Here is a 17,692-nt window from a genome sequence, read left to right as displayed (position 1 = left end):
GCCCGTTTACCTGGCAGGTGAAGCGATGGGCATAAAGCCGAATTTCACCAACGCATGCAAAACAAATATTATTCATTGATTACCTTCGCCATTTCGTCCAACACCACCTCTATAGCTTTAACTGTCATTTCCACGTGGCTGATGGTGCGTTGATTTTTTGATGAAACCGAGGAGGCTAGCCATTTTTCTGGGAAGAATCCATGGGCGTGTCCGGCCAACAAGGATAGAGCCAGCAGCAGCTCCACCACTCCCTTCGCTCGCATCTAGACACATAGTGTTCAAAGTGAGCAGTTCAAAACATAATTGTATTATACGTATGTTCAATGTATGCATCATGTTGGCTTGCATCTTCATAATATGCAACTTGACAAGCTATCGATGACGTCCCTGGATTTTTTGTTACATCCACTGTCAAGCAGATGGCATATATTTGTCAGTTAATACACCTGCAGTATTAATAAGGGTAGCCTAAAGGAAATCAACCATGGAACCTCTGCGAGCAGTGGTGAACGAGCTACTGTTGAGCCATGTCACCTGCACTTCCACAGTGCAAATAAAGTTTTTTTAACAGTAGTTCATATAACATAGGTCTTAAAATCATTGCAACGTTGAAATATGTGATGCTCATAACGTGCATGATGTTAGTTATACGATGATTAAACGCAATGTAAGATTAAATTATGACGTCATATCACCTGCTTGCCATCATTTCATCTATACAATTAATAATTAGCGATTATTTTACATATTTTGTTAGGATATTCAATAATAAAAAAGAATCATCAACGATAATCAAGATATAACGATAGTTTCCTTAACAAACGTTATGATTTGCGTGGACCTTATATCGAACAAAATATTTCGTATCGCCACAGCCTCAAATATATTTTTTTGCAACTACTGCAACTTCTCACAACGTGGCACCTGATGCGTTTACCCCAGATAATTGGTCGCCCAGCCGTGCAGGTTCATGCCTCCACTAAAGAGTGCTCGAGAGAGCCCCACTTTTGGAGAATATTTCGCCCACTTGCATATCTTTGAAGAGGTGGAAGTACCCACATATTACCCCACCACGCGACAACTGTGGTACTGTACACCCATGTATATGCTGGCTGGGCGGAGGGGGTCTTGCACTAAATTTTCAACTGCTGCACTGGGACATGGGGACGAAAAGGCAACCACTTGATTGCAAGTCTATTACACTGCAGCAGCAGCAGCAGAATCCCTAACGTAGATGGCCAATAAGTACAATAAATCACAGTTGAGAAAAGTGGCCATCTCAAGATACAACTATATTCCGTTTCATTCTCATGACTCATTCGTAGTCATCAATGTAAGGTGCTGAAACTTGCATGTTGAAGCCTTATATATGTGTAGTGTCGTAGGTCTCCTCTTCCTCCTCGAGGCGTGTGTGTGACGAGGTAGTCGCAGGAGGCAACGTCTTTTCCCTTATTATGTTCACACCACCAATTCTGGCTTCCTCTCTTATGACTACGTTGCCATACGTCCCGGCCCAGACACGACCCTGTCCGCGTTGCACCGACGGCGTCGACCGAGACAGCTATTTACTGTCCGGCCGCGCAATGATCGGGCGAAGATGTCAGCGACGAAGGTGGCGATGACGACAGCGACGACGAGACGAGTCCACTCCCAGAACCAGCAGCCTGGAGCTCTCGCTCTCCACTGCTGATATTCCCCTCGGCGCGGCTTGGCTCTGCCCAAGCCGCACCTCGCTTCTCGAACCCACCAGAGGGTTCTAGGGGCCTCCCCATGAGGTCTACCATGACCCTTGCCCAAGTTCCTCAACGACGTGTGCGCTAAGTGTCCACATGCAGTTGCAGCTGTTGTACAACAGTCAGCGCTGTGTCACTACATATGGAAAGGACTTACATATACAGTATGGGGACCACATTGATTAAAGGCAACACGAACTTACAATCTGAAAATTACGATAAAACCCATCACAACAGAAACATACAGGCTGGAGACAAATGTAACAACATATGTGAAGTTCTGGATTAAATGTACAAAACTCTCAGCCTTATCCAGACCACTGTGGCACATTAGGAATGGATCACTCTTTTAAGTATGTCCTTGTGCAGCAAGGGAGTAAAGTGTGGTTCTGTGAAAGTCCTGATGTGCTGTGCAGTGCATCAATGCATGTGTGTACAGCAGCAAGTGATGACTGAGTCGGGCCTGTAGGTGGCTGGCAGGGTGATTGAATGACCGCGCGGATATACCAGTCACATGGTTAATGGCGGCTCGGGAGCAAGGCTGGTTGTAACACACGTGTTGTTGCATTTTACAGGTAAATGACCCAAAGGTTGTTTTTGATCGTTATATAACTGTTCTAGACTTGTTCTAGACTTGTTCTAGACTTTAAGCTTGGCTTTGAATTGTTCGTTTGTGATATATGCAATTAGAGGCGATTTAGTACTGTGCATTGTAAAGGGATGACGCACTGTAATTAGTTACTGTCATTGTAATTCACTAACTCTAATACTGTTTAGTCTATAACCATGCCCATGTACCCAGAGTATGACTACTTGCAATGCTATTGAGAATAGAACACATGTAAAGTAGTAAGCTGTACAATGGTGAGATACAGTACGTATACTGTACACATACAGTACATATAATGGGTGTAAGATACCGATATAAGTGGATAGTATAGATAGACATACAGCTTAGGATTAAAGTAATAGTCGAATAGTGATGTGCAAATATGATTGTCAAAGACAAAGATGGTTTATCAGTAGTAGAATTGGGTTTAAGAGAAAGAGTTATTGAATGACCACGCGGATATACCAGTCACATGGTTAATGGCGGCTCGGGAGCAAGGCTGGTTGTAACACACGTGTTGTTGCATTTTACAGAGTGACGGTGCTGTTCTTCCCAAGATTAATATTAACCATAATAAATAAATGTGCTTGCCCTCGATTTGGAGCACCTGCCCACGTCCTTCATTTTGAGTGTGCAACATATTTTGGCGAGCCTGGCATGAGAGTTTCCCTGAGTTCACTGACGGGGATCAACTCTTCCAATAAGACGGACCAAGCAATTGGAAAGGCAGCCTCTATAAAGACATCCGTGCAAAGATCTGAACGGTCTTCACATCATGGCACTGGAACAGCTGCAGGACAAGGCCAGTACTGCTTTGAATCAGCTGCAGAAAGCCCAGCTCATGGAAACATGCAGATATTTGAAGTGTTTCAATGATGATGAAACTGGTGAAGATAAAAGCAGACGGGCTTTGATTCGTATGGCAGAAAGAGTACTTGATAGAGTTGAAAACCAAGAAGAAGATGATGAGGCCTGTGCATATATTCAAATCCTGCTGTCTTTCATTGAAACAATACAGCAGAAAGAGAAAGACAGCAATGGAACAAGTCAGACACTACCACCATCAAAACTTTCTGTCACCAGAAGAATCCAGAAAAACCCTTGAAGAAAAGAAAATCTCAAGTGAAGGTGGAACAAAAACTACAGCAGCATTGAATCACATACGAATGGCCAGACTAGGAAATGTGCCGGAAGTCACAATACGGAGATAATTCAGGATCTGCGGGCAGATTGGTGAAAGAGGGCAGAAAGACAAGTTATCTTACACCAATCTGATGCACCAGATCGACACAGGAATCCGTAAGGGACATGCCGAGTCTGACATCATTGAGGCAGTAGTCAGAGCAATCAGTCCTGGTCTAAAGTTGAGGGACATGCTAGAAACAAAAAATGATTTGACTATTTACAAGTTAAAAAACATTTTGAAAGGACACTATAGAGAAGAAAGCACATCTGATCTCTATCAGAAGTTGATGAACATCTCTCAGGAGCCAAGAGAAACTGCACAAAACTTTCTGTTCCGAGCTATCGAATTAAAGGACAGACTATTATTTGCATCTAAAGAAAAAGGAGCTGATGACCAGTACAATCCAGATATGATACGCAGGAAGTTCCTGAGATCGATTGGCACAGGATTGCTCAGTGACTCTATACAATTCCAAATAAAGCCCCATCTGGATGACATCACTGTCACTGATGAGATGCTGATTGAAAAGGTCAATGAAGCAGCCAGCTTGGAACTTGAGAGACAAAACAAGCTAAAACAGAATTTGGCTCCCAAAATAACTTGGATGAATGAACTGCAAGCTGAGTTGAAAGGGAGTAGGGAAGGCTTTAAGCAGGACTTACAGGGACCATTTAAAGTGGTTACATCACCAATTCCACCATCCAACAACGGAAATGTCAGGACCAAAAAAAGGGCAACAAAACATCAGCAATTGAAAGGCCATCTCGAGATGGAATTGAAAAGATGGTAAGCGAGTTAAGGGCTGAAGTTGCAGAGATCAGGAAGAGGTGGCAGGATGATATCACCCCAGACACCAAGCGAGGACACTGGAAACAACCAGCCCAAGACAGAGCAATACGACCAAGAGGCTGTAGGATGTGCCAAGAGGCTGGATCAGGTGGTACATGTAACCATTGTTTCAAATGTGGCCAGCCGGGACACCTGGCCCGTGGATGTCGAGCCTCTCGATAGCAGCAGGGAAACTGGCTAGGGTTGCTGCAGGGGGACCAGCAGTAACCTACAAATCAGGGTCCCAAGGGTGTCATTACTGTTTCCGTGAAGAGAATTGTGTTGTAAGACTGCAGAAGTGCCAGGGTTGTCACGCAGTACAGTACTGCTCGAATACCTGCCAAAAAACAACACTGGCAAGAACACAAGGTACTCTGCAGAGCAATCAACACATAAACAGAAGAAAACAGAATGTCAAAAGACACCAGAGTGGAGGAACCCAAATATGGGCAAGGTTAGCTTTCTCAGGCCTAAATGCAACAACAGACTGTTAAAGTGAATTGGGAAAAGATGCATGGTGAAGTGTTTACTGGATCACGTATCAACCTCTGCCCTCTGGGACACAGGAGCTCAAGCCAGTGTTATAAATGAAGCATGACGAAATAAGCATTTACCTGAGTCAAGAGTGAGATCAGTTGAAGAGCTCTTGGTGACTGGTACAATTACTGGAATGGCAGTTAACCAAACAGAAATATCATTCACAGGTTGGATAGAGGTGGTATTCAGATTGAACAGTAATATGGGAACCAGTCAGTGCTTTCTCATTCCAATGCTGGTATCCAGTGACCCCAGGGTTGCAGAAGATCCCATTATTGGTTTTAATGTCATCGAGGAGGTCATCAATGGGCTGGTGGAAGGAGGAGAGACAATTGCAGACCCCATTAAAGTGGGGGTTGTGGGTGGGGCTTTCTCCATTACTCCAGGAGACACAAACGTCCTCATCCACCTATTGTCTTCTGGCAACCGGGACAGTGATGGTGGGGCAGTCAAGACAAGCAAACAGAGAGTGGTGCTACCACCAGGCCAAGCCACAATGGTTCGAAGTCGTGCTCATTCGGGACAGCTGGGGGGAAATGAAGTGATGCTGTTTGTCCCTGAAGAGAAGCCCCAATGGCCAGAGGGTTTACACATCAACGAGGTCCTGGTGACACTGGTTAGAGGCAACTCATCCTGCATACCAATCTCAGTGATCAACACAACCAAACACAGCATCACACTTGATCAGCGGATCACCCTAGGACAATTACAGCCGGTGAAATCTGTGTATTCAGCAGCAGTAAGACCTGTGGCGTATCACCAAGGCAAGGGGTATCCTGAGGGCAGCAAGGCCCGTGGGGCCAAGGGCGGCAAGGCCCGTGGGGCCGAGGCGCAGCCCAAGGGTGAGGTGAGGGCCAAGGCGCAGAAGGTCAAGAAGAAGGTGCTGCGCAGGGTGTACGCGGTGCGCCACCGCAAGGTGCACACCTTCCCCACGTTCTGCAGGCCTCACATGCTGTGGCTGCAGCTGCAACCCAAGTACCCGGGCAAGATCACACCTACGCGCAACAAGATGGGCCACTACGCCATCATCAAGTTCCTGCTGACGACGGAGCTGGCGGTGAAGAAGACGCCCTACAACATGCGTGATCAAGACAAGATATAAGCTGTGGTCATATAGTTGTTAGTTGTTTTTTGTTTGTTAGTGTTGTGTTTAATATGTTAAGAAGGGGTCATTGCCTAAGAGGAGAAAAAATGGTGAGGAAAAGATTTCAAGTATGTTGGTAGGCCAATAAGTAAGTACCTAAGAGGTAAATTCCACATGGCATTGACAAGCTGTAAAGGATTTTATCTTGACAGGTACTAGGAAAAGAATCCTAACCATTTCTGGTCAGTAAAATGTGAAGCATGGTTTAATAATACCAGATTGTCTGGTAATTCCAAAAGCATAATACAATGCTTGGGCTCCTATCTCTTCGTGCACAAAGAGTTGGAGCTCACCCCAAAATAGAGAGCTTCTGGAGTGGCGCTATCTTGGAAGGGATATGATCCCTAGAGAAATTGTGTTCACGATTTCATAAACTCCTTTCATGACCAGTTTAAGGAAAAAGACTGCAAAATGTTTGCAAGTGGAGTGTCGAGACGACACTCATCCTGTGGGGGAGAGTGTGGCACATTAGGAATGGATCACTCTTTTAAATATGTCCTTGTGCAGCAAGGGAGTAAAGTGTGGTTCTGTGAAAGTCCTGATGTGCTGTGCAGTGCATCAATGCATGTGTGTACAGCAGCATGTGATGACTGAGTCGGGCCTGTAGGTGGCTGGCAGGGTGATTGAATGACCGCGCGGATATACCAGTCACATGGTTAATGGCGGCTCGGGAGCAAGGCTGGTTGTAACACACGTGTTGTTGCATTTTACAGGTCAAGGACCCAAAGGTTGTTTTTGATCGTTATATAACTGTTCTAGACTTGTTCTAGACTTGTTCTAGGCTTTAAGCTTGGCTTTGAATTGTTCGTTTGTGATATATGCAATTAGAGGCGTTTTAGCACTGTGCATTGTAAATGGATGACGCACTGTAATTAGTTACTGTCATTGTAATTCTATAACTCTAATACTGTTTAGTCTATAACCATGCCCATGTACCCAGAGTATGACTACTTGCAATGCTATTGAGAATAGAACACATGTAAAGTAGTAAGCTGTACAATGGTGAGATACAGTACATATACTGTACACATACAGTACATATAATGGGTGTAAGATACCGATATAAGTGGATAGTATAGATAGACATACAGCTTAGGATTAAAGTAATAGTCGAATAGTGATGTGCAAATATGATTGTCAAAGACAAAGATGGTTTATCAGTAGTAGAATTGGGTTTAAGAGAAAGAGTTATTGAATGACCACGCGGATATACCAGTCACATGGTTAATGGCGGCTCGGGAGCAAGGCTGGTTGTAACACACGAGACATTAAGCTTGGCTTTGAATTGTTCGTTTGTGATATATTCAATTAGAGGCGTTTTAGCACTGTGCATTGTAAAGGGATGACGCACTGTAATTAGTTACTGTCATTGTAATTCTCTAACTCTAATACTGTTTAGTCTATAACCATGCCCATGTACCCAGAGTATGACTACTTGCAATGCTATTGAGAATAGAACACATGTAAAGTAGTAAGCTGTACAATGGTGAGATACAGTACGTATACTGTACACATACAGTACATATAATGGGTGTAAGATACCGATATAAGTGGATAGTATAGACATACAGCTTAGGATTAAAGTAATAGTCGAATAGTGATGTGCAAATGTGATTGTCAAAGACAAAGATGGTTTATCAATAGTAGAATTGGGTTTAAGAGAAAGAGTTATTGAATGACCACGCGGATATACCAGTCACATGGTTAATGGCGGCTCGGGAGCAAGGCTGGTTGTAACACACGTGTTGTTGCATTTTACATAGTGACGGTGCTGTTCTTCCCAAGATTAATATTAACCACATTAAATAAATGTGCTTGCCCTCCATTTGGAGCACCTGCCCGCGTCCTTCATTTCGAGTGTGCAACACCACCATCTGAAAACGAATTACAATCTGAAAATTACGAGAAAACCCATCACAACAGAAACATGCAGGCTGGAGACAAATTTAACATATGTGAAGTTCTGGATTAAATGTGTAGTGGGTATAAACACACTCTCAACCAGGTATAGGAGACACCATGTTTATTCAACATTAACACAGCACAAGGGCTAAGCGCCCCTTCACCCGGATAGCTAGGGTGGTAACCCACCGGACCTAGCTAACCTAACACACGCTACCGTGTACTTAACCTACTACCCCGACTCGCGTCCGGGCCCCTATGTGGGGTCTCTTCAGGCTTCAGTGTTGAGTCTTCTCCGCAGCTCGAACTAGGCCTTGGCAAGGTAAGGTAATTTACCCTTTTTACCGGATAAAAGGGTAAAAGGGTAAAGGTAAAGGGTAAAGATGTCGACATGCCAAGGGGTAAGTTAAATGGTAGGGTAAAGGTAGCTCGGAAGAATTACCCGGTAGGGTAAAGGTAGCGCGAAGTATTACCCGGTAAATACGGTACCTGGTTTACCACTAAAAGCTCCGTGGCGCAGTCCGTGGCCTCCATTTAATAAGTAATATTTTTAAAAACTTTCTTAAAAACACGCTTTTATTAAATGTACTAGTAATGGCAGAACTCCACAACTCCAGGAAGTGGCCCCGAAGCGTGCCATAATGTAAGGGACTGTGGTGATTTACAGCCAACGTCAGTTGACCGTGGACAATTAGACCCAAGCCGAAACATAACATATAAAAAATGATTTTATGATAGAATATAGTGTTGTCATCAGTATGACATAAGTAAACCAAGTTTGCAGTCGATACCACATTAGGAACTGGGTAAAAATTGTGTTACAAGATTTGAGGATACAACAATGACGACAACGACGACGACAACAACAACAATGACAACGACGACAACAACAAGTGTGTAAAATTGGAATCATCGAGAGAATTCTATATGAATAATGCGCTCTACCTAGCATTTACCATTATAAACCTTGTTCATGTGTAGTTCCCTAGTAATTACCCTGTAATTGGGTAATTTATATGGGGTAAGAGTAAAAGGTAGGGTAAAAGGTAGGCTCGTTGCTTTTTACCTTTTACCTTACCTGCTAAAGGGTAAAAGGTAGGGTAGAGTGATTGTATTGTGGTAAGGTAAAAGGTAGGGTAAAAATAGGCTCGTTGTTTTTACCTTTTAACTTTTACCTTACCTTGCCGAGGCCTAGATCGAACTGCCGATCCTCCCCTCGGGGACTGGCTTTTCACCCCCCTCCGGGCTCCGCCCCGCCCTCAGCCCTGTGTCCCTATTCGGGCTCCTGAGTTTGTTCCTCCCCCGACACGGGGTCCCCTTTTCCCTGGGGCAGGTACTGTCCACACCCCACCCTCACGGGGGCGGTTACCGTACGCACCCCACCCTGCCAGGGCGGGAACTGTATGCACCCCCCCCTGACAGTACGTCGCGGGGTGTGCCTTGGCCCGGTAAGTTCCACGCCTGGCGGTACGCGACTAGGTCGCTACAAATGTACAAAAACTTTCAGCCTTATCCAGATCACCATTTATATAAATAAGCGCCGAACTTTATCTATCTGTGATGAACGCTGCACTTTACGTCGTTTTCATGCAGGGGTACTGCAAACCTACGCGCCCCCTTGCATGAACGATGGAGGCGCAGGGACAGACGTTCGATTATGTTGGAATCGATCTGCAGATGGCGGTCTTCTCACAAGGCCAGCTCTATGTCGCCTCATCTCGATCCCACAATCCCAAACAGATGAAAGTCTGCATCGATCCAAACCCACAGCAAAGGCAATCTACTTAACGACAAGAGAAAATTCACGTGAAATGTCGTTTTCAATGAAGTCTTCCAGATGTTAAATTATATAAGCTTTTAATGAAGAAATACAATTATCTAATTCAAAACATAATACAATTCAATGATGTTTCATTTTAAAACTTCACAACGGAGCATCGGGTGCTTGCGTTAATGCGTCGTTCGTGTGCAATTTTTTTTATGACTTTCCTGTGGTCTTTTTTTCTGAAAAGAGCTCCAACTGGATGAGTTGAGAAAATATGGTCATTACGTCTCATCAGTCAAGGAACTGCATGGGAAGAACTTAAGGGAATCTCTGTGTATTTTAGAAGTCCAGAAAACCACAAAACCCGGCGCCTGCGGATAAAAGTAGACCTGGGGGTTGTCACGGGGGATGGGGGGAAGATAGGGGTGTTGCAATAGGGGTGGTGAAATGGGGGTGGTGCGATGGGGGTGGTGAAGGGCACCCGCAGGTGGCGAGGTGGGGATGTTTGGGGTGGAGGGGGAGAACGTCATTCAAATGACGGGTACTTCCACTCATATTCTTGGTTATTTCGGTAAAGTCACATAAATAAAAAAAATAGAAATAAAATGAAATAAAAATAATAAGATAAAACAAAACTAAATTAATACAATAAAAAACCAATAAACAAAACACCCACGACATTTCGATCGCAACACAAGCAGTCTTCTTCAGGTGGAGAGGGAAAGAGGAGGCAAGCCTCAAAATGTAGCTGCTTAAAAGGGTTCCAAAGTGAGTGGGCAGCGGGCCGAGCTGCAAGGTGGGAGGAGGCAATTGCGCAAGCAGACAATGAGGGGAAAAAGCGCGTGGGAGGAGCTGCAAGATGAAGTGGGGGGAAGGAAATTGCGCCAGCCAACAATGGGGGGAGAGAAATGGGGCAGAGACAGGGGGAGAGAGAGGGGGTGCGGCAGAGATGGGGGGGGGGGGGAATTGCACCTCTCTATACTCATCCACACTGCTGACGGTAGAAGTTGACAAGAAAACACAAATTCAAGTCATGACCCAAAGTGATTGATGACATCTTTACAATGATTGCTAAGTTTAAAACCGTCGTCTCGGTTGAAATTGTATTTGTGTCTGTTTATATGGATGGCTTCGTGAACGCATCTTTGTTGATAGCCAGTCGGCTTGCAAAGTACCATCGTCTATGAGAAATCCATTTCACGTGAGCCAACCGCATTAAAGTAATGGTCAGCCACGACAGAAGTATTGGTCCCATCGTGTTTCAGATCTGCCTTATGTTCACAAACACGGTCCGAGACATGTCGTTTAGTTTCCCCAATGTAACTGCTGCTGCAGATACAGCTTAGTTTGTAGACGCCGGGATATTGTCCTTCACAGATGGTATCAGGTCACGAATTTTGTGCACTGTGTTAAATCGGACCTGGGTCTTGTGTTTGTTCAAGATTTTGGAAATCTTATTGGTTATCCCTGCTATGTAAGTTAAGGTGATGGTTTTGATTAAATCTTCAGTTTTGCCCCTTCCTCACGGTTGGGGTGATGGCTTTGTGGATTGTGTAGTCAGAATATACATTCACTTTGAGAGCTTGGTGTATGTGTTTGAGTTCACTGGTCAGGTGTTCCTGGTCAGAGATGCATTGGGCTCTATGATATAGAGTCTTGATGAGGGAATTCTTCTGGGATGGACGGTAGTGGGAATCAGGTTTTAGGTAGGCGTCGGTATGGGTGAATTTCCTGAAGAAAGAGTGGCTCATTGAGCCATCTGGTCTTTTTTTGATTAAGACATCCAAGAAGGCTAGCATGCCATTCTTTTCTACCCCTTTCCATCTCACGGCGAACTTCTGATGGTTGTTCAACGGAGGCTCAAAAACAGCGCCCATCCACCAAGGCTTCATCGTCGAGGGCGGCGGGCCTCGCTTTCAGCGCGATCGCCTCCGACCATCCCACCAAGTAGGCATTGGTGGGAAATCGCCGCTTAAAAGCCACTCAATCGCCGCTGGCGGCCACAATTTATTTAATGAAGGGCAGTCGATGGCAGAGCAACTGGACATCAATCGACAAGGACGTCCCCGCTTCAAGCTTGGCGGGCTCAGCGCTCCCCGGCGGCAGCAAAATGGCGCCCGCGAGTGCAGACAGCAGTGATGACGTTCCAGCATTTTGTGAAATGGTGGCCGAGTCGCCCCGTCCGGACAACTCCGCCGCTCCCTCCTTCGCCGTCTTGGTCAGGGACCGCATCTCGACAAGGATTGTGGACGCCGTTTGAAGACAGCTGTGCGCGTCCCTGACGAGTGCCTCCAACGAAGGCGAGGTGCCGCGTGCCCCGACTGCACTCTGCTCCGCGGGCAGCGCCTCCGCTCCCTCCTTAGTGGCCGTGAGCGGAATCAACTCCTCGTCATCTTCATCATCCGACGCCCATACACAAACTTTGCAACATGTAGACATGACTTGTCTACCGCTAGCTACAGCTTAGCAAGTTGGCCACTTCCAACACCAGTTGCAGTGAGTCCAACTGTGTCTAACAGACATACTCTTGGGAGCAACACTATTTATTTTACCAATTCAACATAACATAACACAACCTACACTTGGGTGTTGAATACCCATCTAGCCATGCTACGGTAGAACTAGACACGGTTCGCTATCCCGGCCTGGACCACAAGCTGGGTCCCGGACCGCGTGGCTAGAGGCTTTTTTTACCCGGAGTGGATCTTCTTCACCAGCAACCCGAAGAACCCCGAGCCCCTCACGGGGCCCCTGTAATATCGGCCTGGGCTGGGGCTGGCTCCGCCCCTCGCCCCGCCCCTCGCCCCGCCCACCTTCTAGATCTCTCGAGCTCTTCCCCGAAGGCTCCCGAGAGCTCCTTTATACCACGTGACCGCCCAGCGGCCCCCGTCCACTGGTGGCCCCCCTCCATATTCATCCGGTCATGTGTCGGCAGGTCAACCAGCGTACCATGCCCCAATGTAACTCTGGCTGGCTCACACTCCCTCTCGCTCCCTCACCGTGAGCCCGCACCACACTGCCTCCGCGCTGACCAGCACTCACCCAAGCCCCGCTAGGGCTGGTACTACGCCCAGGAACCGGGTTGCACATAATGACAACACTTTATGTGCCGTGTCTTCATAAGCCCGTCACCACACAGTGACATTCACAGTCACTACACACGTATCTCTTCCACAAGGATGGGCATAGAGTGGATGCCTGGATGGCGTCTGTCTCAAATTTTTCCGTGAAAATGTTGGCCACAACCAGAGATAAGGGAAAACCCATTGGGGTGCCTTCAGTTTGTTTGTAGAATGTTCCATTCAAAGTGAAGTAAATATTGGTGAGGAAGTGTCTCACCAGGGCTGGTACATCGGCATTCAGTCCTTGCTGGACCAAATCTTCAATTATTGCAATGTTTATTGGTCACAGGAACTTTGGTGAACAGAGAGACTACATCGAAACTAAAGATCAGATCACCTGGGGACAGTGAGATGTATTTAATTGACGATACCAGGTGAGCTGAGTTAAGAACAGAAAAGGTGGTCTTACCAGTGAATGGTTGCAAGGTCTCAGAGAGATATCGGGCCAGTTTGTAGGTGGGTGAGCCAATGGTGGAGACAATGGGACGAAGGGGTGTACCTTCTTTATGGATTTTTGGTAAGCCATATAGTCTGGGTGGTCTAGCAGCAGAAGGTTTTAAGGAAAACCGTTTGGTCTGTTCAATTGAAGCTGAATCAATGATGATGCTGTTCGTTTTGTAACGAGGCAGTTGGTGGGATCTCTTTAAATTTTTGTATAGTTACCATCATTAAGTAGGTCCTAAATTGTGTTACTGTATACGTTTTGTTCTATGATGACCATGGTATTGCCCTTGTTGGCTGAAAGGATGACGATATCTTCCCTCTTTTGTAATTGAAATAACTCAAAGCGCTCCTCCTTACTGATGTTGCTGACTGATATTTTAGCGCTTTTGAGGGTTGCAGCGATCTTGTCACGTCTGCAGCGATGTCCCAAACGCTTAAGGGCTACATCGACCTGAGAAATAATTTCATCCGCTGGTGTGTGTTTGGGGATGACTGCGAAGTTAAATCCTCTAGCCAAAACCAACTTTAGGCCATCGGAGATTGGGCTATTACTCAGATTGATAACAACCTTGTCAAGGTCTAATTTTTAATGTGTGGGTCTGGTTTCTTCTTGGACAGAAGGTTGAATTTGGAAATCAGATTATCTTTACATTTAGCTGAAATTATAGCAGCTTATGAAGCGGCCATCTTATCTACATGTTCCCAATCAGGTGTAGACATTTTTTCTGTCAATGTTAAGTGTGATTTCAAGAGTGTCTTGTCTACATAATCCATTTCAGTGCGGAGCAGTCTAATTATCTCAGAGATCAGGGCCAAGCTCGCTCTAAACAAAATCCGTTTGGCATTGGAAGATGTGACAGCAGCAGAGGTCAATGTGAATGAAGTCGGTATTACCTTAGAGTCACGGCATCTCCTCAGAAATGTGAGTGACTCGATCAGATAAGTTTTCTTGTTTCGGAGTCTGTTAAAAGATCTTATGGTTATGTGGAAACCCTCCCTGTAGAGGTGGTTAAATTTAGACTTAAAACTTTCATGACTGCAGCAATTCATAGTCTTGGACCGTGTTCGTGTCATAAGGCAGATCTGAAACACGGCAGGACCAATACTTCTGCCGTGGCTGACCATTAATTTCGTGCAAAGGGGCATAAACTAGCTCATTAGAATTGCACTAAGGGGCAAAGATTCACTCAAACACGTACACCAGGCTCTCAAGGCGAATGGATATTCTGACTACACAATTCGCAAAGCCATCACCCCAACCGTGAGGAAGGAGCCATCTGAAGATCAAATCAAAACCATCACCTTGCCTTACATATCAGGGATAACCAAAAAGCTTTCAAAAATCTTTAACAAACACAAGATCCAGGTCCAATTTAACACTGCATAAAATTCGTGACCTGATCCCATCTGTGAAGGACAAGATTCCTGACATGTAATATCCCGGCGTCTGCAAACTAAGCTGTATCTGCGGTAGCAGTTAACTAAACGACATGTCTCGGACCGTGTTTGTGAACATAAGGCAGATCTGAAACACGGCAGGACCAATACTTCTGCCGTGGCTGATCATTACTTTTATGTGGCTGGCTCACATGAAATTTATTTCTCTAAGACGATGGTACTTTGCAAGCCGACTGGCTATCAACAAAGATTCGTTCACGAAGCCATCCATATATACAGACACAAACACAATTTCAACCGAGACGACGGTTTTAAACTCAGCAATCATTGGAAAGATGTCATCAACCACTTTGGGTCATGACTTGAATTTGTGTTTTCTTGTCAAATTCTACCGTCAGCAGTGTGGATGGGTATAGCGAAGTGCAATTCCCCCCACACCCATCTCTAACCGCCCCCCCCCCCCCTATCTCTGCCCCACCCCCTGTCTCTGCCCCATTACTCTTTCACCATTCTCGGCTTGCGCAATTTCCTCCTCCCCCTCCACTTCGCAGCTCCTCCCGCCGCCCACTCACTTTGGAACCCTTATAAGCAGCTACATTTTGAGGCTTGCCTCCTCTTTCTATCTCCCCCTGAAGAAGACTGCTTGTGTTGCAATAGAAACGTAGTCGGTTTTATGCTTATTATTTTTATTTTATTAATTAGTTTGTTTTTATTTTGTATTTAATTTCATCCTTTTTTCATTTCATTTAAATGTTTTTTTTATTTACGTGACTTTACTAAAAGAACCAAGAATATGAATTCCTGCAGTCACAAAAGTTTTAAGTCTAAATGTACTTCCACTCGTAAAATTGCAACTACAAAACAATCTAAAAATAATGTATCTACAGTGAGGGAAAAAGGATTTGATCCCCTGCTGATTTTGTACGTTTGCCCACTGACAAATAAATGATCAGTCTATAATTTTAATGGTAGGTTTATTTTAACATTGAGAGACAGAATAACAACAACAAAATCCAGAAACGTTATAAATGTATTTGCATTTTAATGAGGGAATAAGTGTTTGACCCCTCTGCAAAACATGACTTAGTACTTGGTAGCAAAACCCTTGTTGGCAATCACAGAGGTCAGCCGTTTCTTGTAGTTGGCCACCAGGTTTGCACACATCTCAGGAGGGATTTTGTCCCACTCCTCTTTGCAGATCTTCTCCAAGTCATTAAGGTTCCGAGGCTGACGTTTGGCAACTCGGACCTTCAGCTAACTCCACATATTTTCTATGGGATTAAGGTCTGGAGACTGGCTAGGCCACTCCAGGACCTTAATGTGCTTCTTCTTGAGCCACTCCTTTGTTGCCTTGGCCGTGTGTTTTGGGTCATTGTCATGCTGGAATACCCATCTACGACCCATTTTCAATGCCCTAGCTGAGGGAAGGAGGTTCTCACCCAAGATTTGACGGTACATGGCCCCGTCTATCGTCCCTTTGATGCGGTGAAGTTGTCCTGTCCCCTTAGCAGAAAAACACCCCCAAAGCATAATGTTTCCACCTCCATGTTTGACGGTGGGGATGGTGTTCTTGGGGTCATAGGCAGCATTCCTCCTCTTCAAAACACGGCAAGTTGAGTTGATGCCAAAGAGCTCCATTTTGGTCTCATCTGACAACAACACTTTCACGCAGTTGTCCTCTGAATCATTCAGATGTTCATTGGCAAACTTCAGACGGGCATGTATATGTGCTTTCTTGAGCTGCAGGATTTCAGTCCTTCACGGCGTAGTGTGTTACCAACTGTTTTCTTGGTGACTATGGTCCCAACTGCCTTGAGATCATTGACAAGATCCTCCCGTGTAGTTCTGGGCTGATTCCTCACCATTCTCATGATCATTGCAACTCCACGAGGTGAGATCTTGCATGGAGCCCCAGGTCGAGGGAGATTGACAGTTATTTTGTGTTTCTTCCATTTGCGAATAATCGCACCAACTGTTGTCACCTTCTCACCAAGCTGCTTGGCGACGGTCTTGTAGCCCATTCCAGCCTTGTGTAGGTCTACAATCTTGTCCCTGACATCCTTGGAGAGCTCTTTGGTCTTGGCCATGGTGGAGAGTTTGAAATCTGATTGATTGATTGCTTCTGTGAACAGGTGTCTTTTATACAGGTAACAAGCTGATATTAGGAGCACTCCCTTTAAGAGTGTGCTCCTAATCTCAGCTTATTACCTCTATAAAAGACACCTGGGAGCCAGAAATCTTTCTGATTGAGAGGGGGTCAAATACTTATTTCTCTCATAAAAATGCAAATCAATTTATAACATTTTTGACATGCGTTTTTCTGGATTTTGTTGTGGTTATTCTGTCTCTCACTGTTTAAATAAACCTACCATTAAAATGATAGACTGATCATTTCTTTGTCAGTGGGCAAACATACAAAATCAGCAGGGGATCAAATACTTTTCCCTCACTGTATAAACGTGATATTTTACGGTAAAAAATTACACCGTGGCAATCCTAGTTAAAAACACGTAGCAATAGCAGTCCAGAGCGCCCAACTAGCACTGCTGAAATCCAAAGTTCAAATTGAGGCATCCGCTTAGAATTAAACCCAGATTTGCAAGGGAAGTGAGGGAATGTATAGTCTCAGCTAATTCCCCAATTACTGCACATACACATTAATCACGTACATTGCAGTTCTGCACTTAATTCATAAATGTAATATGACACACATGTAATAAACAAGCATAAAAGGTATTGTCTTCCTTCGAAATACGGTGCTTACTCAAATGTGTTTTCATTCTGCTTATCTTAAAGGAAACAATGGGAGGTCCCATGATGTAGCTGCTCACCCCGAGCTCTCATTACTCTGATAATGCTTGTCTTTGTGCTATACGCTTTTTAGCATCCTCTTGTCTAGCACCGTTTTGAGACTAGGCTCAAATGAAAGCTGTCTCTGGTGTGGACCAATCAGTTTCAAAGACAATGCATATATTATCGGATTATGTTTTTTGTTTGCATGATGACCAAAAGTATTGTAGTTA

General features: G+C 45.0%; 1 protein-coding gene across 1 annotated transcript in view; it reads right to left on the bottom strand.

The window, feature by feature from the left end:
- Nucleotides 1-263, bottom strand: part of LOC144948939 (von Willebrand factor A domain-containing protein 7-like) — a 66,331-nt gene extending 66,068 nt beyond the window's left edge. The window contains exon 1 of the mRNA XM_078878695.1: nucleotides 84-263. Coding sequence (XP_078734821.1) covers nucleotides 84-263 — 180 coding nt within the window. The remainder of the gene's footprint in view (nucleotides 1-83) is intronic.
- Between the last annotated feature and the right edge of the window lie 17,429 nt (nucleotides 264-17,692).

The sequence above is a fragment of the Lampetra fluviatilis genome, chromosome 3, assembly GCF_964198595.1.
Source record: "Lampetra fluviatilis chromosome 3, kcLamFluv1.1, whole genome shotgun sequence".
Lineage (NCBI taxonomy): Eukaryota > Metazoa > Chordata > Hyperoartia > Petromyzontiformes > Petromyzontidae > Lampetra > Lampetra fluviatilis.
This window is presented reverse-complemented; position numbering and strand designations above follow the sequence as displayed.